At 33.5% G+C, this 24,477-nt stretch overlaps 5 protein-coding genes across 9 annotated transcripts; 4 read left to right on the forward strand and 1 right to left on the reverse strand.

Moving 5' to 3' along the window:
• The first annotated feature begins 483 nt into the window (after nt 1–483).
• Nucleotides 484–1,609, forward strand: LOC107943727 (squamosa promoter-binding-like protein 3). Its single transcript, XM_016877514.2, has 2 exons — nt 484–1,144; nt 1,275–1,609. The coding sequence occupies exons 1-2, from the start codon at nt 825–827 to the stop codon at nt 1,474–1,476; spliced, it is 522 nt and encodes a 173-aa protein (XP_016733003.1). The 5' UTR covers nt 484–824; the 3' UTR covers nt 1,477–1,609.
• Nucleotides 1,610–5,218: 3,609 nt separating this feature from the next.
• Nucleotides 5,219–8,976, forward strand: LOC107943733 (serine acetyltransferase 4). 3 transcript variants are annotated; one of them, XM_016877523.2, is made up of 10 exons: nt 5,223–5,725; nt 6,127–6,324; nt 6,431–6,490; nt 6,735–6,830; nt 6,914–6,938; nt 7,179–7,273; nt 7,452–7,618; nt 7,715–7,788; nt 8,166–8,226; nt 8,336–8,976. In XM_016877523.2, coding segments are annotated over exons 1-10 (1,011 nt in total). In that variant the 5' UTR covers nt 5,223–5,491; the 3' UTR covers nt 8,337–8,976. The 3 variants fall into 3 exon arrangements, with proteins under 3 accessions (XP_016733010.1, XP_016733011.1, XP_016733012.1); XM_016877521.2 differs by having other exon boundaries at nt 5,219–5,725; nt 6,914–7,273; XM_016877522.2 differs by lacking the exon at nt 6,914–6,938 and having other exon boundaries at nt 5,222–5,725; nt 7,127–7,273.
• A 2,667-nt stretch (nt 8,977–11,643) lies between these two features.
• On the reverse strand, nt 11,644–14,419 carry LOC107943725 (G2/mitotic-specific cyclin-2). Of its 2 annotated transcripts, XM_016877513.2 has the most exons (10): nt 14,131–14,419; nt 13,925–14,042; nt 13,781–13,837; nt 13,533–13,581; nt 13,188–13,448; nt 13,000–13,089; nt 12,688–12,909; nt 12,334–12,611; nt 12,180–12,260; nt 11,644–11,991 (listed from the first exon to the last, which is right to left on the reverse strand). In XM_016877513.2, the coding sequence occupies exons 1-10, from the start codon at nt 14,186–14,188 to the stop codon at nt 11,922–11,924; spliced, it is 1,284 nt and encodes a 427-aa protein (XP_016733002.1). In that variant the 5' UTR covers nt 14,189–14,419; the 3' UTR covers nt 11,644–11,921. The 2 variants fall into 2 exon arrangements, with proteins under 2 accessions (XP_016733002.1, XP_016733001.1); XM_016877512.2 differs by having other exon boundaries at nt 11,644–12,260; nt 14,131–14,418.
• A 1,709-nt stretch (nt 14,420–16,128) lies between these two features.
• LOC107943728 (ubiquitin domain-containing protein DSK2b) lies at nt 16,129–20,147 on the forward strand. 2 transcript variants are annotated; one of them, XM_016877515.2, is made up of 9 exons: nt 16,129–16,362; nt 16,448–16,731; nt 17,090–17,842; nt 18,037–18,248; nt 18,327–18,440; nt 18,707–18,765; nt 19,212–19,240; nt 19,512–19,598; nt 19,682–20,147. In XM_016877515.2, exons 1-9 carry the CDS (start codon nt 16,241–16,243, stop codon nt 19,828–19,830), a joined length of 1,809 nt encoding a protein of 602 aa, XP_016733004.2. In that variant the 5' UTR covers nt 16,129–16,240; the 3' UTR covers nt 19,831–20,147. The 2 variants fall into 2 exon arrangements, with proteins under 2 accessions (XP_016733004.2, XP_016733005.2); XM_016877516.2 differs by lacking the exon at nt 19,682–20,147 and having other exon boundaries at nt 16,211–16,362; nt 19,341–19,535.
• An 837-nt stretch (nt 20,148–20,984) lies between these two features.
• Nucleotides 20,985–24,297, forward strand: LOC107943729 (catalase isozyme 2). The gene is made up of 8 exons (NM_001327472.2): nt 20,985–21,055; nt 21,536–21,632; nt 22,017–22,294; nt 22,442–23,218; nt 23,319–23,408; nt 23,506–23,573; nt 23,675–23,768; nt 23,987–24,297. Exons 1-8 carry the CDS (start codon nt 21,041–21,043, stop codon nt 24,044–24,046), a joined length of 1,479 nt encoding a protein of 492 aa, NP_001314401.2. The 5' UTR covers nt 20,985–21,040; the 3' UTR covers nt 24,047–24,297.
• Nucleotides 24,298–24,477: the final 180 nt, after the last annotated feature.

Here is a 24,477-nt window from a genome sequence, read left to right on the forward strand (position 1 = left end):
AGCCAAACCTTAAAAAAAATTAATATAGCCCAATGACGTAAATGAAAACTTTTGAATAAATCAATAAGTTAAATAAAAACTTTCAAAAATATAAATATAGATTAAAAGGAAAAGGAAAAATAAACATGGATCCTTAGCCCATTGAAACTCTCCCCACTCCCTCATTTTGCAGTTTCGGCTAAACACATAACATAAAGTAAGCAATGTCCAGCAGCACCTACATACGATATGACCCAACCCAACAAACATCATATATTTCATGTAATAAGCCAATAACATGATGATGTTCTCATCCAGCTAATCATAAAACAAAACAAGGAAAACCCAGAAAGAGATATCTCCAGCAAGTGTCATCCAAGTTGGGTTGCTCTTATTTACCTGTATTTGTCATTGTCTTGTCATAGAACAAACGTGAACATGTTTACGTTTCTCTCTGGATTCTCAACCGTTTAAAACCCCTTTTTTGTGTTTTCTTTTTATGGCCGGCGTTCACAAAGGTAGAAACCCATGGTGAAAAAATGTCAAAAAAAAGATGATAAAGAAAAAAAATGAACTAAATAATATCATCCTTAAACTTAAAACTCCATTACTTTTCTATGTTGCCGACTACATGATATATGACACACATTTTGGCACTTTTTTCTTCTTTTTTTTCAATATATGGTGGGTCACTGTCACTCACTGTCTTTGTCTCTTTCATTATTAATCCCTTGGTTTTGTTGGTTTCTTTCTCCTCTCATATTAACAAAACCCCTAAACATTCACTTTCGTTTTAGTTTAGTCCCTTCGGAAAGGTGCTTTTTCACTTTCATTTTATTATTATTATGCAAATGGCTAAAAGGGCATGTAAAACGACGGTAAATTGGGTTGATGATGAGGAGGAGGAGGAGCAGAGAGAAGAGAGGATGGTGAAGATAAGGGTAGTGCCTCGAGAGAGGTATGAGAGGATGAATACTTTCATACACTACTCTAACTCTGCTGCCATATCCGGCGGCGGTGGTGGTTGTCAAGCTGATGATTGTGGTGCCGATTTGAAAGATGCAAAGCAATATCATCGGCGGCATAAAGTCTGTGAGCCACATGCCAAGGATGCTTTCGTTTTGGTCAAAGGCATTCGCCAAAGGTTTTGCCAGCAGTGTAGCAGGTTTAATTAAAATGTCCAAATTTATGCCTCCTTGTTCTGTTTCAGACAAAGATTTTGCTGTGTTTTTTTTTTTCTTTTTCATGTTTCTCCTAGTAACTAACAGTTCAATTATGTGTGCAACTTGGAGCAGATTTCATGAAATATCAAAGTTTGATGGTACCAAAAGGAGTTGCCGGGATCGGTTGGCCGGACATAATTTGCGGCGGAGGAAGGTGGTGCAGTCAGACCAAGAAGTGGAGAATGATAATAATAATAATAAGAATAAAGCATCCTATGGAAAGGGAACTGACACTCCAATGTTGCAGCAATGGTACCAAGAATTTACCAACTAGATAACTACAAATTCTGCCATCTTTTTTGTTTTAGATACCTTGGGTCGGTTGTTTTTCAATTGGGTCCTTTGTATTTATTGGTTGCTAAAACCAATTTCTTCTATGTTATTTATAATCCAAAATTTTACTACTATATTATTGTTCTTCTTATTACATTATTAAAAAGTTGTGTCCCGTTGTATTGTATACATGTAAAAGTTTTACAATTTTTTTTTATATTTTTTATATTTGTTTTACAGAAAGTAATTTTGTCAACAAAAAAATAACTATATAAAATAAGTCATTTTTCTATAAAATAACTTACTCTTTTGCATAGCACAAGTCATTTTTTAGATAATTTTATTTTTATATAAAAATTAATTTAAGTCAATTTTAATATTATTATATTGATAATAAATTTTATTTTTATTTTTAAAAATATAATTATAAAAAATATATATTTTCAAATAAACATAAATAATATTTAACTATTGATCAAAATAAATTATTCACATAAGTGTAAATCCAACTGCCTATCTTTATTACATAAAATATAAAAGCCTATTGAGCTTAACCCAATAGGCCTATTTAATTATTCATAATATATTGTTTTATATTATTTATTTTGAACTTTATGGGATATAAATAGATCAATAACGTTGCAAACTATTAACCGTGTATATTATGTATAAGTCATGGATTTAATTCATATATATATATATTTCTATATTTCTATATTCTTCAATTTGATCAATCATGGTCTATATATTGTTCAAAATTTACATTTGATAATATGTTTGTCACATAAAAGCTTGGAGATAATATAACTTAACTTCTTAATTTTAACGCCTACCATTTAATCGGTATCAAAATTTTAAAATTAAAAAAGTACAATAATTAAAAATGGTCAAATTAAAATACATCGACTAAATCACAACATACACATAGAACAATGACTAATAGTAATATTTAGGTAATTTAATGGTTTGATTTTGAATTTCTATCTCCTATTTTTATGAAAATTGAGAAGTTAATCCATCTATTTTAATTTATTAGAATTCAGTCCTCGTACTTTATGAAAACCAGTAAGGTAGTCCAACTGTTGCTAAACACATGAACTTGAATTCTTGATTTTTGTTAAGTTGTTTCATATAAATGGTTAAACTACTAAATTTTCCTAATTAATTAGGTAGAAATTGCTAAACTATTAATTTTCAATTCAACAATTTAGCAAAAAGGCTTAACAAATTACCTAATTGGATTAGTTTCTCAATTTTCATAAAGTATAGGGATTAAATTCTGAAAAATTATGAAAATTAACATCTCAATTTTTATAAAAAAAGATAAAAATCATACTTAACCTAATTCAATTAATCGATGATAAAAAAAATGCTCCAACTTTTTATATTCTTCTTATTTTATTCATTCTATTTTTCAAATTTAAATTTTTAAGTTTATTTGTTAAAATAGTTAAACTATTATGTAAAATTTATTGGTGTGATATTTTAAAATAAATAAAAAAATTAATTTAATAACCATGAAATCAAAAAAAAATTAATAAAAAATTTTAACCATTATAATTTATATTTTTAAATCCAAAAATTATATAAATTGAATTTCTAAAAATAAAAATAAAGTTTAAATTCACTAAACATTCGCTATGTTAACCTTGTGAGAGGCTCGCAGCAGCAAGACAACCGCTGGAAGCACCTGCATCGCCACCGTCACTTGCTCCACGATATCTGTCGAGCGCCGCCGGCTGGACGTGGCGGATGGGGTGGATGTGATATTGTTAGAACGTGAAGGGCTGAATAGTTTATGTCTGGCTGTTAGAACATTATTACATCCAGCAAAGGAAAAACATGATATATACTAAAAAAAGATTCATAAGGCTGTTAGTGTTTATATAAAAATCAATCATGTTAGATATAAAATTGATTCAGTGATGAATTATATAATCCCACATCAGTCAGCCAATTAAAGAGTGTGCTTTATATAAATTTAACATAAACTAATAGAATAAAAAAAAGTGCAGAATGTTTCTGGACGTTAACATGGTCATATACAAATGGTGAGTGGGAAGCTCTGCTTTGTTTAGGAACTGCAAAACTGCAGATATGGACAATGAACCCCCCCTTTTTCTTTTTATTGCTTTGTCATTTTTCTTTTGACTTTAAATCAGCAGTCAGTAATTTCCAAAGTTACAATTACAGAGTTTTGGGGGCCAAAAAGTAAGACTATAAATGTTTAGGGTCAAAATGTAGTTTACCATTATATCATTTTAAAGGAGTTTGAAACAATTATACCATTTTAGGAGACAAGGTCACTTTTTATTTTATTTTTCATAATAAAATTAATTATTATAATAAAATATTGTTATAGAAAATACTTAAAATTCAACAAAATACCCAATGTGTGGGTCTATGAAAATGATATTGTATTTTTCATGATGAAGATTTTATGGATGTCAATTGCTGAAATATGTCACATCAAATGGCAATAATGCACTGCAAGTAGTGTGATAGTTAATTAAAGAGGTTTGCTAACAATAGGGACAATTGTTTCATTTGTGCTGATTTGTTTAGATTTTATGTGTTTATATCAATACCCAAATAGTTTGTAGGTAAAAATATTGTTAGTTTATATTATTTTCAATAAGATGGGTTTGATGGAAAATTAATTCGGTATCGGTTCAGAAAAAAGATATTAGATTAATTGGTTTGAAAATTGGTATAGATCAATTGAATCGATTTTTTTTAATTTTTAATGATTTATTTAGTCAAACTAGATAGACTGACGAACCAATTGTCTGATCGATTCACCACTGTTCTAATTTTGTAAACTTTACGTTACATTCCTAGTACTCATTTAATTGATTTTTGTAAGAATTAAGAATGCTAAATATGTTGATTGAACTTAACTTAATTGGTATCATTGTTATTGTACCAGTAACAAGAACGTAATTCCAAATGCATGTTTCTTCCATTTTAGGTCATTTTGGGGTTATGGGTGGCTTTCAAGAGCATTTCTCTTTTGCTTTTAAGTTTTTTAGGTTGTGAATAGAAGTAAATATTGTAAAAAAAAAAAGGAGAAAAAAGTGCATATTGTAAATGCCATTGATTGAGAAAAATAAATAAGTTTGACCAAGAAAAAAAAAGAGTCAACTATATTTATGGTTATTCAAATATCAGTAAGTTTACATTTTGGTAGTATGAAAAATTTGAGATATTTTGGTTACTATAGTTTAGAGACCAAATCAATATTTTAGTTATAGTTAAGGGACCGAATTATTTCTTAAGCTTATCAATTAATGTATCATATTATCGATTCGTTAATGATTATTTTGTAGATTTTCATAGTTGAGTGGTTAAAATGAAAATTTTCTAATAATGAGGTGACTTAGTGGTGCCTTTTAGATTACAAGTTAATGAAGATGAGACTTAAATGATTGATTTTGAATAGTTGAATAATTAAATTGTAATTTTTTATGATTAGATAATGAGAATATAAATTTACTAATAATTAAATGACCAAAAGTGAAAATTACCCAAAAAGAAACATTAGTATTATTGGGGTCTGTTTTTACCCAAAAAGTAAAGGAGGAAAAAGACGAGGTAAATAAATAAAAGTACAAAGCCATTATTGGTTCCCCAAAGACCTTAACCCAACCCACAAAGCTCAAAAAGTCCAAACCATGGTGAAAAACAGAGACATGTGATGTGAGCCATACATAACAAGAAGCCGAAAAAAAACAAAACAAAAAACAACACGTTATCTTTCAGACCGCTCCCCCTCCTAATAGCCTAAAACAGCAAGAAACAGACTTCAATTAACACAATAACACACAGAGGAAAAAAAAAAAGAAAAAAAGAAAAAGCAAAACAAGGTCTCTTCTTCACTGCACCACTTGTCCTCCACGTTTTCCTATCTTTAGATTCCTATCTTTTGCTCATATTCATGAATAGGGAGAGCTTTTTTCATTTCTAAACAATCCCTAGCTTTTATTTTTTTTTTCCCTTTCGATATATTTCTTTCAATGGGTTGTGTTAGTGATAAGCGTTGGGAGTCGTTTCCCGATATGTTCTCCGCTGGGCTATCCCTAAAAGAAACACAAGATGAAGAGAAAGAAGCTAAATTTAATGCTAAGTTCCCTTTTGAGAAGGTGTTTCCAGTTTATGCAATGAGCCTTTCTAAGCCTGACACTGACTCCATTCTTAATTCGGGTCGTGACCCAATTTGGGAAGCTGTACGAGAGGAGGCCAAGCTGGAGGTGCCCAATTTTCATACTTATTTTCTCCTCTCTTTTTTTTTTAATTTTATTTTTCTTGGGATATTGCTTGCAAGGTGTTTGTTGATTTGTTTGTGATGGGATTTTGATTATTGAAGATTTATAATCAGAAACAAGTTGATAGTTGATGGATCTCATGGTTATTTGACTATCTTTGATGATATTTTCATGGAGTGTTGGGAGTTTGTTGCTAATTACATGGTCTTGTCTCTTAACCTGGCTTCAGTTTTTCTATTATCATATGCACGTTAAATTGAAATACTGGCTGTTTATTAGTACTGATGGAAGGATCAACTGATGTCCCCTATGGCAGCTCTTAATTTGCCTTTTATTCTTGATGATCGTGTGAGATTAGTTGATAAATATGCTGCTACTTGGTGCAGGCAGAAAAGGAACCTATTTTAAGTAGCTTCTTGTATGCAAGTATCTTAGCACATGATTGTTTAGAACAAGCATTGGCTTTTGTTCTTGCCAATCGTCTACAGAATCCTACTCTCTTGGCAACTCAACTTATGGATATATTTTCTAATGTTATGATGCATGATAGAGATATTCAACGATCAATACGCCTGGATGTGCAGGTAATCTTTAGAAAAGACGATATAGAATTGATGTTTGATTGTAGAAGTTCTTACCGAACAATCATTTTAACCGTATTTTTGCATTTGGAAATGCTTTATTCTGCAGGCATTCATAGATAGAGATCCTGCTTGTTTATCGTATAGTTCAGCGTTACTATACCTTAAGGTAATTTATACTTTTCTCGGATACTTGCTCGTGTATGCATAATGTCTTAACTTTTACCCCAAACTGTTACATTGCAGCCCTTGTTTTGGTTGGCGTATTCCTAATGGTGAAAAGCTAGTTGATTTATTATGGTTTCAGATATAAAGAGAAGATATGTTAAGATATAAGACATATAAGGCTGTTAGCAACAATTGGGCATCGAATTCTGTCTCTGACTGTCCTTACAAGTTCCATCCTTTTTCAGGGATACCATTCTCTGCAATCATATCGAGTAGCTCATGCCTTGTGGAAGCAAGGGCGAAATGTGTTGGCACTGGCATTGCAAAGCCGGATTAGTGAGGTATAAGTTTCACATCTAGTCATTTGATTAGGTGTATACCCTTTTTCATATGCCATTTAGTATTTCTTTTACATACTTTTCAGGTTTTTGGAGTTGACATACATCCAGGTTTATTTGTTTCTTACTTTAATCTTACAATGTTTCTCATGCTTCTTGTTATTAAGTTCCATGCGAGTTATATGACATCTTCCTCTTATAAAAAGGGGAAAAGAGCTATGTGCTTTTGTTGCATGAAACAGCTTATAATATCTATCTTTCTATTTGACGGTTTACATGGTGATTTTTTGCTTATTCAGTTCAGTCTCTGCGAAGATAATAAAGGTTTGCTAATGACACAATTTAATGCAGCTGCAAAAATCGGAGACGGTATATTATTGGATCATGGGACTGGTGTTGTTATTGGTGAAACAGCAGTTGTAGGAAATCGTGTTTCATTGATGCATGTAAGCTACTTTGTTGTCATTCATTTATGATTATCTTATGAAAACCGATTCTGTTTTCCTTCTCTCTTTATCAAATTCCACCGTGTTTATTGTTAATAATCCAATAAAATAAAAGAAAACAGAATTTAGTGCAATTCATTGGAAATTAGAAAAAACCTTATATAATGCTCTCTTTCAGGGTGTGACCTTGGGTGGGACTGGGAAAGAAACCGGTGATCGCCACCCAAAAGTTGGTGATCTTGCACTACTCGGTGCATGTGTGACCGTACTTGGGAATATAAAAATAGGTGAAGGTGCAATGATTGCTGCTGGTTCCCTTGTACTAAAACATGTTCCTCCTCATAGGTATATAGAAACTTTCCCAAATATCACGATTGCACTTCATTAAAAATTATGACTAAATCCTAAATGTTTGATATGCCTTCTCGGGGTGTTTTGAAGTATGGTAGCAGGTACACCGGCACAAGTAATTGGATCCATAGATGAGCAAGATCCATCTTTGACAATGAATCATGGTAGGTCTTGTGCATGAATGTTAAAACACTATAAGAGAGTATTTAACCCTGTCAAATATATTGGACTCGTCTAGGATGGAACTTGCATTAGTTTCCTGAACTTGAATCATGTGTTGGGAGATGTTTTATCTGCCAATCAGATTCGGCTTTAACTTGTATCATCTTGGTTAAGGTTATATATCTACCGAAATCTGCATAAAATGGCGGATTAGTTCCATTAGAATATGTAAAAATGACTAAACTATTTAGAACTCATGGCCTGAAGTATTGTTATAACTTCGATGGTTTAAGTGAATGCCATCCTTGCTTATGTTAGTTTCATTACCCGGTACTATATCTCTGTCCTAATTGCTATACTTGTTATGATGAACATGCAGATGCTACCAAAGAGTTCTTCAAACATGTAGCTGTTAGTTTTAGAGATGGAAGATCCAAATAGTAAGCATCCTTTACTTGCTGTCTTGTCTCCATATTTTTAAAGAAAATATTACCATAGCGCTTTGCTTTGATTATAGAAACTCTAATTCATTTAACCTTATTTTTTCAGAGCCAAGGAATGATGAGGAAAACAAGGATGGTGGACATATCAATATCCTCCGCCAGTTGCAGCTGTATGTAAAGAAAAATAAGACTAGAATGGTGAAAGTACCATGGAAGCCCTTATACTAGGAGTTGCATTGCATTTTGCCCCTTCTACTAAAAAAAAAGGCAAATTAATCCTTAGGAGTTAGATTAAAGAGTAAACTGGTCATTCCGTTAAAAATTTCATTCATTTTTGCTGTTAAAAATTAGTTTCTGTACGTAAGCATGAGATACACGTGGCACGTAATGTGTCATTGTTTGATTATTTATCAATCATGCCAATTTTTAACTATAAAAATGGATGAAAGTTTTAATAGAAATGACTAATTTATTTATTTATTTTAGTAAAGAAGGTAAAATACAATTTAACTTTTAATATATTAGCTTTTATAGTTGATAGTACTTTTACCTATAAAAATTAATGTAATATAGGCATGTGGGTCAATTGCTAATTTATTGCCCCTCCTAATGTAGCTGCCACTAACAAGACGAGACAAACGTGAAAGGGTTTTTGTTTTTCTTGTCTTGGGGTTATGTTTATTTGTCATGTAATGCCCTAAGCAAGAGTTTATTCTTTCTTTAATAAACTAACTCCCACATTCTTCATTTCAATGCTACATTATATACTTTCTAATTCTTTGCTTCAATGTAATGCCCTACATGTGTCCCTGCTAGTGTTACTTTATAATAGCAATATAAAGTAACAAAAAAAAAATAAAAGTATCATGAAATTACTTGCATTATGAGTCGGTTTTATTTTTTTTTACTCTATTAAAAAAATAAATAATTATACGTTAGATTAAAGAATAAATTGGTCTTTTTATTTTTATTATTATTCATTTCTACAATAAAAAGTTAATGCCTATAAGTTAGTATAAAGTACATTTGCGTAACATGTTAATGTTTATTTATTTTGTTAGCTATGTTATTTTGGCGTAGCATGTGTTATTGTTTAGTAATTCTGTTAGTTATATTAGTTTTTAATAATAAAAGTGGATAAATTTTTAATAAAAAATCTGTTTACTCTTTGATCTAATATATAAAAATTAATTTGTTCATTTCTTAGTAAAGATACCCTCTAGGCTCTATTGATAAAGTCTTTTTTTTTCTTACGAAGAAAGTGTTAAGCAATAATATGTTAACTCACGTGACAATTTGTATATATTTTATAAAAAAGATAAATATATATAAAATAAAATTTAAAAAAATCATAATTTAAAAAAAATGTGTCAATGGACTACCATGTAAGCTCATTAAAATTTTAATATTTCAATAAAAAAGGGTAAATATTAGAAGTTAAATTAATTATTATGTTATTTTAATTAGTATAAAAAATTAAAATATCCTAATTCAGTTTTTAAAGATTTTTTTTAATCAAGTTTTTAAAGATTTAGTATAAGGGGATTTAGCTCTAAACTATATATAAGATCGTAAACACCTATTTATAAAAGTCATTAAATTATTAATAAATTTACGTTTTGGTCATTTAATTTTAAAAAGTTATAAAATGATCTTTAAACTATTCAAAAGTTTATAATGTTAAAATTGTTACTATATAGCTTTGACATGCTGTCGTTATGATGTCAAAAATAAATAGCCTTAATCTCGATAAAATGATTGGAATAAGTAGAATAGGGAAGTAAGGGTCGATTCCACAGGAACTAGGAGTTTGATGATTTTCTTGCTTTTAACTTTGTTTAGGCGTGATGAGTAAAGGGAGGAGTAGAAGGGGGGTTTGTTTGAAGTGAAGTAAATGATTGAAATTAAACAAGTAAATTAAAAAGATTGAAATTGAAATCAAGAGATGAAAGTCAACCTTGGGCTAAAGACCTTGCCTCGATTTAAATCGATCCTCGAATGGGATTTTACCTCTAGGCACATGCCGTTTACAGCCTATAGGGCCCAACCCCTATAACTTGTTGTTCTCTCAAGTGAATCGAGAATCTAAAATCAATTTTTAGATCTTAATTCTTTATGAGCTAATAACGTCAATCGCTTATTAATTCAATGCTTTGAAAATTTGGAAAAACCCGACTCGGATTCTATCGTCTCAAATAAGAATCTAACCCGATTTCAGTTTCCCTTAGCGGACCGCCGCTAAGCGTGTTCACAGGAAGTCGAAGTGCCACAGGTTGATCCTTCCTCCCAACTGTTAATCGAAACCGAATTTTATTCCAACGTGCACTTTTTGAAATCAAACCGATTTGATTATAAAAGGATGGTCGATTACCAATCCTTAATTCCCAAAAACTGAAAATGTAACCCTCGAGGGTATGAAGTGCTTTTCGATTCTCACGATTTAGAACCGAGTCATCGCTTTAGCCTTTGGCTATGGAAAACTTAGCTAAGCATGGTAGAGACCATACTTAGAATTTTAAGAAAATAAAGTAAATACTAAATCAAAAAGAGAAATTTATTAAAACTAAAAAGAAACAAAGAGTTTAATAAATGCAAAGTGAAGAATGCTCATGGATCCATCCCCCTTGAGGCTTACCCCAATGGGGTATTTATAGTCAAAAATCCTAAAATGTAGCATTTAAAATTAAGAGAAAAAATCCTAAATAAACAAATAAATATAAATCTTAATCCTAATTTGAATTTAAATGGGTGGTTAAGTCTCTTTTTCCATGCCAAATGTCTTTTAGAAATTGCTGATTAGACTTTCTAGAAATTGCTGACTGGACGCCACATCAATGACATCATGCCCCAAGTCACGCCCAGTAATTCGGCCTCTAAAGTTGCTCAATTTCGTCGACTTAAGCTCAATTTCTGCAATTCAATGTCCTGAATAAAAAAGGAATGAAAAATGTCAAGTTAGCAACTCAAAATAGCTAATAAAAGAGTAATCAACCATGAAATAATGTATAATTTAAACACTAATCAAGCTTTCTTTACTTGCATCGTTTGCATAAATCAAAAACTCTTGTTCTCCTCTTCTATAGTTCAACTTTTTCAACGAATGGCTTTAAATATCACAAGTCTACAAATCAAAATTCAAACAGTTTTATTTTCTAATTTCTAATATTGATTGTCATATTAACTTGGATCTAATGTATGTTTTTCTACTCATCGATACATATTAATACATTATACTGATTGTTGAAAAAACTTAACAACTCAATAACTTAAATAAAAAACTTACGAATAATTTAGTGATTATTTTGTAACTTTTTAGCATGAATTTGAGTTATAATAAGGTAAAAAAAAATAGTGATATTTGGGTTATACATGGAAACCATAACAAGATTCCATCAAATTGAAAAAGAAGAAACATTGAAGAAAGAATGGTGTTTGATTTATTAATTGATTGTATGGCGGAAAATACATAAAATTACAGTAAGAAAATTAATCATGTTCAATTTGAACATGCATACACATAAAGTCAATAACCATAGCTGTAAACAACCACAACAACAACACCGGATATGCTGCTTAAAATTTTTCAAATTTGCTTTAAAAATCCCTAAGTGCACGCAACCCAAAGTTGCTCAATTTATTACATTAGCTGTCCCCCTCACTAATCAAGTATAAAAGTCAATAGCTTGATGTTGCTATGGTTGTTGTTGGGTCTGTAATAAAAATTTTGCAGCTTCACATTTTGCTGTGTATCCGAACTTGGATGTACATTTTTCAAATTTGCTTTAAAAATCCCTAAGTGCACGCAACCCAAAGTTGCTCAATTTATTACATTAGCTGTCCCCCTCACTAATCAAGTATAAAAGTCAATAGCTTGATGTTGCTATGGTTGTTGTTGGGTCTGTAATAAAAATTTTGCAGCTTCACATTTTGCTGTGTATCCGAACTTGGATGTACAGTACTTTCTATGTACCCCTGTTAGTTTCCCTGTTGCTGCTTTTTCATGGAAACCAACCATCAACCTTGAACATTCTCTGCAAAAAAGAAAACATCTCAATAACTTGTTTGTTTGGCAAGAAAATTAAAAGATGTGAAGCAACAACTTACAGTAGTTGATCTTCTGTGTAGCTGCTATGCCACTCGCATGTCTTGCTCCATTGTTTGTACCCATTTAGACTGCATTGAGCAGTGTAGATTGCCGCCGCTGCTAGTAGTGATGGTTGGAATTTAAGCATTTCATATTCCACTAAGGCAAGTTCAATTAAAAAGAAAGACAGAAGTTCAAGCTTCTTGTCGGATTGAGCTGCCTTAAGGAACCTCTTCATGAAAACATATGGTGTTGGGAAAGACATGTTGAATTGTAATGTGTTGAGCATTAATCTCTCCTGTAATAACGTGTGTTAACCATTAAAGCTGCTCCATTGAACATAAATGGCAGAACAGAAGGATATAGTACCATACCATTTCGAGAACTTCTTTCCTAGAATAAGCTTTATCAGATATAAGGATTAAATCTCCTACAACAGGAACAGAAACCTCCTCGTACTTGCATGCTAAGAGCATAGCAACTAATCCAACCAGTTGAAGCTTTTTTCTCATCACTGTTTGTTGAGACAAAAATCTGTCTATGAGATTAACTGTAAGAAATAATGTCTCCCCCATGAGGTCAAATTTGTCGTGCACCTGTTCATTTTTACAACCCAATTATGAACCAGAAACCAACTATTCACCATTTATGGCATTGGTTCAGTAAGGAACAATTCTGCTATTTACCTCAATAAGCCAGTCAATCAAAATAGCCCTCATTTTCTCGTTAACATCAGATTGTTGGTCCATGTAATTAGGTGAAACACAACTAAATTTCTGCATTACAAATGAAACTGGTTTTAGAACATGTTTCATGGTAAGTAATAAAATCTCAATGAATAAAGGGGTACTAATACATTCTAGTATTATGTTACCTCCATGTTTTTGTAATAAGCATGCAAATCTTCAACATATTCAACAACTGCGAACGGATTCTTTCTATCACAACCATCGATATCAACAATTGGTTCTTCAATTATTATATCTTCCATTTCCACTTCCGATGCCACTTCTGTTTCTTCTAAGAACATAGGTACTGGTTGGTCTAAGGATGTCTTGTTTTCTTCCACATCTATGAATATACAATCACCAAACTCATTTGAGCTTGGAACTGATGGTTTCAGCTTCTTAGTTTCCTGTTACAAAGGACAAAAAGCCATCAGTATGTAAGAAAATAATCAATGCTCTTGTAAAAAATAAAAAAAAAAATTGACTGGTACCTCGGGGCAATGCCGTTGACTGGTACTGGAAATTTGAGCAGCAAACTTCCTGAAATGTCAAAATGAAGCAAAAAATAAAAAATAAAAGCTTGTTATGGTATTTTGAATTGACTGAGTTCTAAGATCCAAAATTTGAACTTTCTTTCCTTTTGTAGCTTTACTCATTTGGTAAGCAAAGCTGGAAAGCAAAAGTGAAAAAAAAGGGGGGATTAAAAATTTAAATTTTTCAAAAATTTAAAAACTCTAACCTGGTAATAGGTCTATGAACAGGATCAAGCTGCTTGTTTTCAATACATTCATTTCTTCTGAAAAAAAAGAAGAAACAAACTCATCATTGAGAAATAATCAAAGATGTAAATGAATCAAAGTGAATGAGATTGAGAGATGTATACTGTGATAAGCCTCTCTTATTAACAACACAAGGGTATGCTTTAGCTCCTACTAAGTTGTGATTAATCACACTTAAAGCTCTCCTGTTGTGTTTGATCTCTTGTCCAAATTTTCTGCAACCTGTTGTACCACAACCATGTTAGATCATGGGGGTTTAAGTGTAAAGATTTGAAAGTTGAAACCCATTTTTGGAATAAAGGAAGAATACCTTGAAAATTTGTGGGTTTGGTGAGATTAGGATTGTTCTCATCAGATATACGTTCCATTGTTGATTGTTTTGTGTGTGTCTGAAAGAGAACAAAACAAGAACCCCACCGGTTCCAAAAGAAGAAGAAGGGAATGAAATAAGAAGAATGTAATGTAAAGGAACCTCTTTAAAATAGGTAGAGAATGAGCATTTAAAGAAGTTTTAAAAAAGAAAAAGGGCTTTAGTGTCTATGGAAGTGGAGATCTACAAATACAGACAGGTAGATAGAGAAAGGGAGGGGGGTTGTAAGAAAGGGGGAATAGAGGAGTATTTTAAAAAAAGGGCAACGGCTAATTATTGAAAAGTGACCGTTAGATGATAATACGAGTTTTTGTCCTAACAACGGTCATCTGGGTTGTGACTTGTGTGACGTGCCTGTCTCACCCTGCCTGCCGCATGTGATTTCAAAAACTAAACACACCCTTCTTCTTTTTTTTAATTTCCTACAACAACCTATATTTTTATAATTTAATCTCTTTTCTACTTTAAAATTTTTCGATTCATACACTAACACGAGCGAAGGACTAAATTCTTTAAAATAAAAATAAGGAATTAAATAGGTTACTTAAACCGAACCTTATTAAAATATGAATCTAGTATTAAATTTAACCTTTTTGTTAGCTTAAGCATTAAAACACAAACCAAAATTTAAACCCGTGTTCACTTATCACATTAATGACTTAGATGATACAAAATATGTTAAAATTACTATTCATTTATTTTAAATATACTTCACAATAACTTCAATTAAAATTTAATACTAAAAATAATAAATAAGTTAACAGAAAGACTTGTTTGATATAACGAATAATTTTACGTTTGAGGACTAATTAAATTTTTTTTTATGTTTTGTTGTTTACTTAAAAAAGACGTAAAAAATTAGTTAATTGATAAGATGTATTCTTTTTGTTATTTATAGAAAGAAGAAAGAATAAAAAGGTTTGAAGTTTGATTTGTTCGGAGTAGGCGCTTCCTAGGCGCTCTCCCACTGCCACTGTGGGCTCTTTTTGGGATATTATTATATTATTATTATAAGACTCGAATAAATAGGCTTTTTAAAAAAAAATATATTATGTGTGGAAAACCAAACTGAATGAAGTAAATACGACTACTTCCATTGATTTGATTGCTTTAAAGTTTGTGCTCAGCCGATGTGCCTCCTCTTCTGATAACTAACTTATTCATTTCAAATGATCCGATCATTGATTTAGCCGAAAATAATCGAAAATTAATTAAAAATTTAATTGAATTGAGTTAAAATTAATTTAAATATGTTAAGTAATATTTTTTTCCGTATATCATTAAGAGAAATATAGGGGTATTTATATATGTTCTTATTGCTATTATTACAACTCATAATAGAGCTCACTGTTTTGACTCGACTTTTGGCCGATGACACTAACATTTCTTGTCCCCATTGCTGACATTCTGTTGGCATCATTTGGCTTATTAGACTTCTACCTGCAGAGCACGTGGTCCTTTCTGATCCTAGGACTGACTCCCCCAACGAACCTCGCACCTACCAGTCACGAGTAGGGATCGTTGCAGGGCTCATGACCCTATCATGGACAAAACTCGCGATCTTATCCCTGTAAGGCTTATGCGAGCTCTCTTCTTGCGACCTTATTTCTATGAGGCTTACATAAGCTTCTCTTGCTAGCTTCTTGCGCGAGTTATGCTTGCGAACATCTAACCTTCCAGCAACGTCCTCAACTGACTATGCCTGTAGGCCAACATTCTTCTTTCAGGTCGGAGATCCAGATCCTATCAGTCACTTGGGCTGATGGTACCTAAATCCTAACAAAATATTTAATTTAATTATTATATAATTTATGTCAATTGAGCTTTCGTTCTATTAATATTGATATTATTGTCAGTATAAAATGACATGACTTCAAGTATATTGAAGTGTATTTTTCTCTTATTCCTATTTAAAGGTCGGAGGAGACTAGTAAAAAAAGATTTATAAAATGAAAATTTTATGATAATATTGTAAAAGCCTATATTGGGTTTGATTTGAGGATGCTGGTTGGGCTAAGGCCCTAACCCCGTGAAGTCGGCTACGAAAATAATGGATCGCTATATCATCTACTTTAAACCATTTGTAACAGTCTTTGTTGTTCATCCTGTTTTTCTTACTTTAAACGAATCAGTTTTGTCTCTTAGAATCTACATTGGTTGCTTTGGAATTGGGTTTGTAACTTTCATTTCTCTTTACTGCTACTGCATTTAATACTAATTCTTCTGCAACTGATTCATTTCTATTTTCCCTGCTTAGGCTTGTGGCTGAAGTTGGGAGGTTTTTAAGTGAGGGACAGGTCACTATGGGAGGAGGTGATATTAATGCTTCTAAGGAAGCGGCCAGCAAAGACGTCGGTGATGCTGTCACCGTCAGTATCAGTTGTTCATCCGGCTCCAAATTCTCCGTTCAGACCAACCTGGATTCCACCGTCGATTCTTTTAAGGCACTTCTGGCGCGAAACTGCGGTGTTCCCGCCGATCAACAGCGTTTGATTTATAAAGGTCGGATCTTGAAGGACGATCAAACCCTTCGAAGCTACGGTACAATCAACTCATTCTCTGTTTCGTTTTTTTTTTCTCATTTCTTCCTTAATTGGAATTCATTATAGTTTTCTTAAAGTAAAATTTTGTTTATGAGCTAAACAAAACAGAGAACTTTACTTGCTTCTACGTTTATTGATGTAATTGGACGCATAAATGGATAAAGCTACTGAATTCATTGTTGATCCCGAATTTTAACATAGTATTCTGAATTGAATGTTTTGAAGCTAATTCCCTCAGATATTTTGCTACGCTTCATGTGGTTGAGTTAATCCGTATATTGGAGTAGACAGATGTTACTTCCTCTAGTTGTTACGCCTTCTTGAAGTTTGATGGTATATTTAGTTTTGTACTTCAGGTTTGGAGGCAGATCACACTGTCCACTTGGTTCGTTCTGTTGCACCAAGAGCGCCACCGCCGACAACCAATGCAGCTGGGTCAATTGGTTCCGGTGCTTTGAACACTTCTCAAACAAATACAACAGCTGTTGACTTAGATGATGCTGGGGCATTGGGAGCCGGAGGGGCTGGTCTAGGTGCTTCACTGTTTCCTGGACTTGGTGACAGTGCTGGTTTATTTGGAGCTGGGCTCCCAAATTTTGAACAATTACAACAGCAATTGACTCGAAACCCCAACATTATGAGGGAAATATCGAACATTCCTGCTGTTCAGAATTTGATGAATAATCCTGAGATACTGTATAACTTGATCATGAACAATCCTCAAACGCGAGAGATAATTGACCGAAATCCTGAGCTTGCACACATACTTAATGATCCAAGTGTTCTCCGTCAAACATTTGAAGCTGCAAGAAACCCTGAGCTCATGCGTGAAGTGATGAGGAATACGGACAGAGCAATGAGCAATATTGAATCATCACCTGAAGGATTTAACATGCTTCGCCGTATGTATGAAACTGTTCAAGAGCCTCTCCTGAATGCAACTACCATGACTGGGACTACTGGAAATGGTGGTTCAAACCTGTTTTCTTCCCTCCTGGGAACTCAAGGGGGAAACCAAGCCAGAGATGGGTCAACTAACCATTCCACCTCTGATTCTGGAACGACTCCCAATGCCAATCCACTGCCAAACCCTTGGTCTTCTTCTGAAGGCAAGCTCTTGTTTTCTTGCAACTTCTTTCCTTCTCATTTCAAATCATTCTTCAAAATGTTTTGTCTTTGAAGCAGTTATCTGGGCTTTAGTTCTGTTGATTTACTTTCTGAAGATCGTTATGAGTTATAGTTCCATTTTTAGAAAATGGAAGAGAATTTACCAAGAAACTATTGATGGAATGGAATCTTGCAGCTGGAGGTTCCCAAACTAACACAAGAAGGTCAGATCCCGGTGCGGATGCTAGGCCACAGGCACCTGCTGGTTTAGGTGGTCCGGGTCTTCCAGCGTTTGAAGGCTTGTTTGGTGCTATGCAGGATTCTAATTCACTGAATCAGTTGATGCAAAATCCAGCTATTTCACAAATGATGCGAAGCCTCCTGTCCAGTCCTCAGTACTTGAACCAGGTGTTATCTTATATTATATTCTCCTACATACATGGGGTTTGAGAAAAATTTCTTGTTTTCTGACATTGCCAGTGGCAGGTTCTTAGTCTCAGTCCTCAACTTCAAAACATGCTTGGATCTAATTCTCAACCAAGAGAAACGATGCAGAACTCTCAATTTCTTCGTCAGTTGACTTCTCCTGAGATGATGCAGGTAATTGTATCCAATCTGCAGTTCAACCTTCTCTTTCTCATGCATGAAAATATATTGAAGTGTGTTTCTATCTGCCAACAAGCTGATCTGCATGCAAAAGTAAAATTTGAAGTTTTTTGTTGCATAACCTTATTTGCTTTTCCACTTGGCCGTAGTTATCTTTTTCATGTGAAACTTTCTGTTTAGGAATGTTGTTAAAATTAGGATATAAAATAAATTGTTTGCAAAAGGAAGGTTAGTCACCATTCTGGTTTTTCCTATTGCAGCAACTATTGACTTTGCAGCAGACTCTTTTTTCACAACTTAGTCGGCCACAGTCAACCCAGTGAGTTGCATGATTGTTTCCCTTGTTTCCTTTTGAATTAATGTTTCTATGGAACAATTCAAATTGCATCCCTCAATTTCTATCTAGCCTAGTTTTCAATGTAATTTTATTAATGCTTTGAATCATTTTCATTATTCCCCCAAAAAGTTTGAATGATATCGGCACATTTTGAGATGAAAAGCAATTTTAGATTACTATTTAGAAGATACAATATTCAGAAACCTGATTTTGAACAGGACATATGAATATTGTTTTCTTGTAAGTATCTGTGTTATTTCTTATAATGTTTTATATTTTATAAAATTAATTTTTGAAACCACCAAATAATAAACAAAGGAAAGTAGCTAGAAGAGGGGAAAAAGCCAAATGCTTGAGAATGAAGTGATATTATCTAAGAAATTTGTTATTGGTTATGGTTTTTTTCTAAATCTGGTCCTCTCTTGCAGGGAGCCTGCCCAGACTGGTGGAGGTGCAGGTACAGACATCATTTATCGAAAAATCATTTTAGTCTTTGCCTTCACCATTCACACTTGTTCTTATTAGCGATAACTATACTACTATATTGTTTATTGAAGCGACATTTCATTCCGTCCTCATGAAGGATGTCTTCCAGATTTTGATAGCTCATCTATGCTCACTTTGCTTGTTCCAATTCAATAGAAGGGGGGAAGACAAGAAACAAATTTTATTTTACTAGAAACGATTTGTTAAACGGGAGTACTTTTATAATCTTAAAATATTTTCAGGAACGCTCAACATGGGTTTGGAAGCACTGATGACCATGTTTAGCGGACTTGGAACTGGCAGCTTGGGTGTTCCTAATAGATTAGATGGTTAGTGTCTACAAGTTTTTCTGTTTGGCCAATTTACTTTTGTTTACCACCCCACTAATCAACAAATATTCCATTTATATCAGTACCTCCAGAGCAACTATACGCCACCCAGTTGTCCCAACTTCAAGAAATGGGTTTCATTGACACTCGAGAAAATATTCAGGCATTAATAGCCAGTGCAGGAAATGTTCATGGTGCGGTGGAACGGTTACTGGGAAATCCTGGTCAGTAACCTATTACCAACATCTAGTTAATGTAGAAAACTGAGAGTTCGAAGTTTGAACATGTGTAGAATGTTTCTGAAAGTCAAATGTGAGGAAGGAATTAGCTTAGATTATGAAAAATGGTGTAAATGAATTCGGGTTGTGAAATGTGTTTGGTTTCATAGGTCCATTTTCCTTGAAGGAGGTAAGGCTATGAGTCAATGTGTGTATGTTTTCACTATAGTCCACCCTTCGCTGAGTGTGTTTTGTCAGCCACAAATCTGAATGAGCAAAAACAAAATACTATAAAGAGATGATATTTGCATTGCGTTGCCAGCCATTGAAATCAATTCTTCTTCTCCTTGGCCCATTCCTATCATATAGATGCACCAGCTGTTTCATGAGCTTTTTCCCTTTGGTTAAAATTGGATGAATTTTTTCATTAAACACCAAAATACTTCCATAAACGCAGTTTTCAAGGAACCCAACTTCGTTTTCTGCCCATTGGTGACTCAGGGTTCCCTAGGACCACGAAAACAGGATAAGGCCTTGTAGCCTTAAAATTTCAATCTATGACGTCCTCATATTATTTTTCTGTATTATCTTTAATCACATAATAATAATTTTCATTGTTTTTTTCTTCTTCTCAAGCATATGCCGCTGTATTATTCCAATTCAATTAAAAAAAATTAATTTAATCATTGTTGAACTGAATTTGAATTTTAATGTTTAGAATTTTTGAGCAAATCGAGTTCTCAAATGAATTTCAATATCAAGTTGGGGTTGTTTTAAAGTGGAAACAAGCTAGCTCGAAATTTGAAATTGAGCATGGAATGAATATAAATCGATGAGAAATTTTACTTTTTCATGTTGAATTAAGCTCATATTTTAAAAGTAAAACTCCAATTGCTTCAGATTCAATATCAGTATCGCAAGTTTTGAACTGATGTTAAATTTATTATTAAAAATTTCGATTGACTAAATAACCAATTAGAATATTGCAAAAGTGCTTTCAAATTAATAAGAAGTCATATATTATTTACACAAGAAAACTATTCTAACAAGCAATATTGGGAGGTATATAAAAATGCATAAATTATAAAATAGAATATTATTGTTGGCAATTATAGCATTAAAAACAGATATATATATATATGTGTATATATATATATATATAAGAAGAGAAACAGAGAGCTCCCTTCATACGTTACTAAATTATCTTCTTTCTCTTCTCTTACCATGGATCCTTACAAGGTACCAATTACCAAATACCGACATCATTGCGGTCTTAAGCTTCAGTTGTTTCCTCAGTTTCAGTTTTGAGATGGTTTATATGTAGCAATTCTGAAATAAAAAGCAGTTCTTCTTCATTGCTTAGCTGATTATTGTTGGGTTTTTTTAATTGTTTGGTGGGAAACTTTAAGCAGATACACTATGATAATGGTTGAAACTTTTACATAAATTTCAGAAAGTTATATCTTCAAAGATTCTTGTTTGCTGTTGCTCTGAAGAATGGATAAACTTTTTAAGTTCTTCTCCATTTTCCTATATTTTCTTAGCTACCAAGCAGGGTATTTGTCTTTTCGAGCTTGTATTACTATTATCAATGTCAAGTTATGTAATTCCAGTGTCTACTTTTAATGCTTTAATTAAATGGTTTATTTTTTTTCCCTCTTTATCTTGTGACTGTACCTCTTTATTTTTACTTCTTAATGGAGCTATTTTTGGATGCAGTTTCGTCCTTCTAGTTCCTTTGATTCCCCGTTCTGGACTACCAATTCTGGTGCTCCAGTTTGGAACAATAACTCATCACTTACTGTGGGAGCAAGAGGTAATTATATATGATCCATGGTGTGCCTTTACCATGTTTATTCCTTGTAGTGTTTTTTTCATAGGTAAGTATGGAGTTTACATGTACTGCTTTTAGCCTTATTAAGGTGTTGATTTTGTCAATATTTTAACATCAATCTATGGTTTGTGTGGAAAGTAATGAATTTGTTTTTTCAAAGTTCAAGTTGATTCTAAAAGTTTCTATTTAGTGCATTAAAATATGAAGTTGAAGATATGTCATGCCAGCCAGTATTGCTAGTGAAGTTCTTCAGTTGGTTCTATATGATTTGGGGAGGGCTAGCCCCATGTCAAAGCATAAGCAAAAGCAACAGATACATGAAATGATAAAATCAAGAGGTTGAATAACGGTTATGTTATATGACAGGTCCAATTCTCCTTGAAGACTATCATTTGGTGGAGAAGCTAGCTAATTTCGACAGAGAACGCATACCTGAACGTGTTGTTCATGCTAGAGGAGCCAGTGCGAAAGGGTTCTTTGAGGTCACTCATGATATATCTCAGCTCACATGTGCTGATTTCCTTCGTGCCCCTGGAGTGCAGACCCCGCTCATTGTTAGATTCTCCACGGTTATTCATGAACGTGGTAGTCCTGAAACTTTGAGAGACCCCCGAGGTTTCGCTGTGAAATTTTACACTCGAGAGGTATGTGTCTATATACATGCTAACTGCATATACAGAGAAAGTATCATCATATATATGTTCATATGTTTATGTATTTGAGTTAGACATACCATATATCAGAAGTGAAGTTAATTGTTTGCTATTTTGGATTCCTTGTTATTGAACCAGGGAAATTTTGATCTCGTGGGGAACAATTTCCCTGTGTTTTTCATCCGTGACGGAATGAAGTTCCCTGATATGGTCCATGCTCTTAAACCAAACCCGAAGTCCCACATTCAGGAAAACTGGAGGATTCTGGACTTCTTTTCGCACCATCCCGAAAGCTTGCACATGTTCACCTTCCTGTTTGATGACATCGGTGTTCCACAGGATTATAGGCACATGGATGGCTCTGGTGTTCATACCTACACACTAATCAACAAGGCTGGGAAGTCACACTATGTGAAATTCCATTGGAAACCCACTTGTGGTGTAAAATCTTTGTTGGAGGATGAAGCCATAAGAGTAGGTGGTGCGAATCACAGTCATGCCACACAAGATCTTTATGACTCGATTGCAGCCGGAAACTACCCTGAATGGAAACTGTTCATTCAAATAATGGATCCTCTTCATGAGGATAGGTTTGATTTTGACCCACTTGATGTAACCAAGACATGGCCAGAGGACATCTTCCCATTGCAGCCGGTGGGTCGAATGGTGTTAAACAAGAACATCGATAACTTCTTTGCTGAGAACGAGCAATTAGCCTTCTGCCCTTCCCTCATTGTCCCTGGCATCTATTATTCAGATGATAAGTTGCTTCAAACTAGAATCTTCTCCTATTCTGACACTCAAAGGCACCGTCTTGGACCAAATTATCTGCAGCTTCCAGCTAATGCTCCCAAATGTGCTCATCACAATAATCACCATGAAGGTTTTATGAATTTTATGCATAGAGATGAGGAGGTATATATGTTCTCTCTTTTTCTCTTTGTTTTCCTGTTGTGCACATAAGCATACATTGATGAGCTGGTTACTTATTTATATTGATGAATATATATATTAGGTGAACTACTTCCCTTCGAGGTACGATCCTGTTCGCCATGCTGAGAAGCACCCTATTCCTAGCACCGTTTTGAGCGGCAAAAGAGAGAAGGTTACTTGTTTCCGAATATTTTATTTCAACTAGTTTAATTTGTAAGCTTGAATCTCAAAGGCCTTCAGTTTATGATTTCTTAACTATTGTCTCACAGTGCATTATTGGGAAGGAGAACAACTTTAAGCAGCCTGGGGAACGATACCGGTCCTTTTCAGCTGACAGGTTTTTTTTCTTTACTTTGTTAGGGATAATTTGGACAAGAAATTGCTAGAAACATTTACTTAAAACATTCTATATTGGCTGTTTGTCTATCTGTCTCTCAGGCAAGAACGGTTTATTAATCGCTGGATTGATGCCTTGTCTGATCCAAGGGTCACACACGAGATCCGCAGCATTTGGATCTCATACTGGTCTCAGGTCGGATTCTCATTCTTTGATCTTTCATTGCTAATTTAATTATGTTTGGAATGCATGGTTATTTAACCATAAACAATGTGAAAAGAATGAGCTTTTTAATGTCTTTGGTTGCTTGTATGATCACATTGTAGCTTATAATCGCGCTGTTGTAATGCCGAAGAAGAAAAAATGTAAAGAAATGCAGTGCTTAATAATATCATTGTCTTGTGTGATTTCAGGCTGACAAATCTTTGGGTCAAAAGATTGCTTCTCGCCTCAATGTTAGACCAAGCATTTGATCGATGATATTGATGGAATCCCAGCTCTTTCAGATGGAGAAAAGTGCTTCCTTGCGCGGTTGTGCCGATATACTAGTTATATTGTTCTGAATACTTGCATTCTGCAATCAAATAAGATCATGTACTATACCAATTCTATGACTCAAAACGTCTGTAACAAGATGTGTTACTATTTTGTTTTATGTGTACGTTTTGAAATATTCAATTCCTCTACTTTTTAATGCCAACTTCTCTCTAGTTCTTCTGTATTAGCAAGTATCTCTAACTAAAAGATTGCGAGCCTTTCATGTCATGACTCATGTGCAATGACATTTTATGCCTAACAATCCCACTCTGTTTGCACTGGAGCTTTGCTGTTTATGGGCCATGGCTTTCTCGCGTACTTAATTTCCTCGACAGCTAAAGCTAATGATGTGTTTATATTTCTAATT

This window comes from Gossypium hirsutum, chromosome A02 (assembly GCF_007990345.1).
Source record: "Gossypium hirsutum isolate 1008001.06 chromosome A02, Gossypium_hirsutum_v2.1, whole genome shotgun sequence".
NCBI lineage: Eukaryota > Viridiplantae > Streptophyta > Magnoliopsida > Malvales > Malvaceae > Gossypium > Gossypium hirsutum.

What these genes read in the sequence shown, in the direction of transcription:
- LOC107943727 (XM_016877514.2), top strand. Translation starts at nt 825, where the DNA reads ATGCAAATGGCTAAAAGGGCATGTAAAACGACGGTAAATTGGGTTGAT. An exon ending in TTTTGCCAGCAGTGTAGCAG is followed by an intron (nt 1,145 to 1,274) that starts GTTTAATTAAAA and finishes AACTTGGAGCAG; the next exon opens with ATTTCATGAAATATCAAAGT.
- LOC107943725 (XM_016877513.2), bottom strand. Translation starts at nt 14,188, where the DNA reads ATGGAACGTATATCTGATGAGAACAATCCTAATCTCACCAAACCCACA. An exon ending in CAAACCCACAAATTTTCAAG is followed by an intron (nt 14,043 to 14,130) that starts GTATTCTTCCTT and finishes GTGGTACAACAG; the next exon opens with GTTGCAGAAAATTTGGACAA. An exon ending in TACACAGAAGATCAACTACT is followed by an intron (nt 12,261 to 12,333) that starts GTAAGTTGTTGC and finishes TCTTTTTTGCAG; the next exon opens with AGAATGTTCAAGGTTGATGG.
- LOC107943728 (XM_016877515.2), top strand. Translation starts at nt 16,241, where the DNA reads ATGGATCGCTATATCATCTACTTTAAACCATTTGTAACAGTCTTTGTT. An exon ending in CTTCTCCTGAGATGATGCAG is followed by an intron (nt 18,441 to 18,706) that starts GTAATTGTATCC and finishes TTCCTATTGCAG; the next exon opens with CAACTATTGACTTTGCAGCA. An exon ending in TGTTCCTAATAGATTAGATG is followed by an intron (nt 19,599 to 19,681) that starts GTTAGTGTCTAC and finishes CATTTATATCAG; the next exon opens with TACCTCCAGAGCAACTATAC.
- LOC107943729 (NM_001327472.2), top strand. An exon ending in CGGTCCTTTTCAGCTGACAG is followed by an intron (nt 23,574 to 23,674) that starts GTTTTTTTTCTT and finishes TCTGTCTCTCAG; the next exon opens with GCAAGAACGGTTTATTAATC. An exon ending in GGATCTCATACTGGTCTCAG is followed by an intron (nt 23,769 to 23,986) that starts GTCGGATTCTCA and finishes GTGTGATTTCAG; the next exon opens with GCTGACAAATCTTTGGGTCA.
- LOC107943733 (XM_016877521.2), top strand. Translation starts at nt 5,492, where the DNA reads ATGGGTTGTGTTAGTGATAAGCGTTGGGAGTCGTTTCCCGATATGTTC. An exon ending in CAGCGTTACTATACCTTAAG is followed by an intron (nt 6,491 to 6,734) that starts GTAATTTATACT and finishes ATCCTTTTTCAG; the next exon opens with GGATACCATTCTCTGCAATC. An exon ending in AAACATGTTCCTCCTCATAG is followed by an intron (nt 7,619 to 7,714) that starts GTATATAGAAAC and finishes GGTGTTTTGAAG; the next exon opens with TATGGTAGCAGGTACACCGG.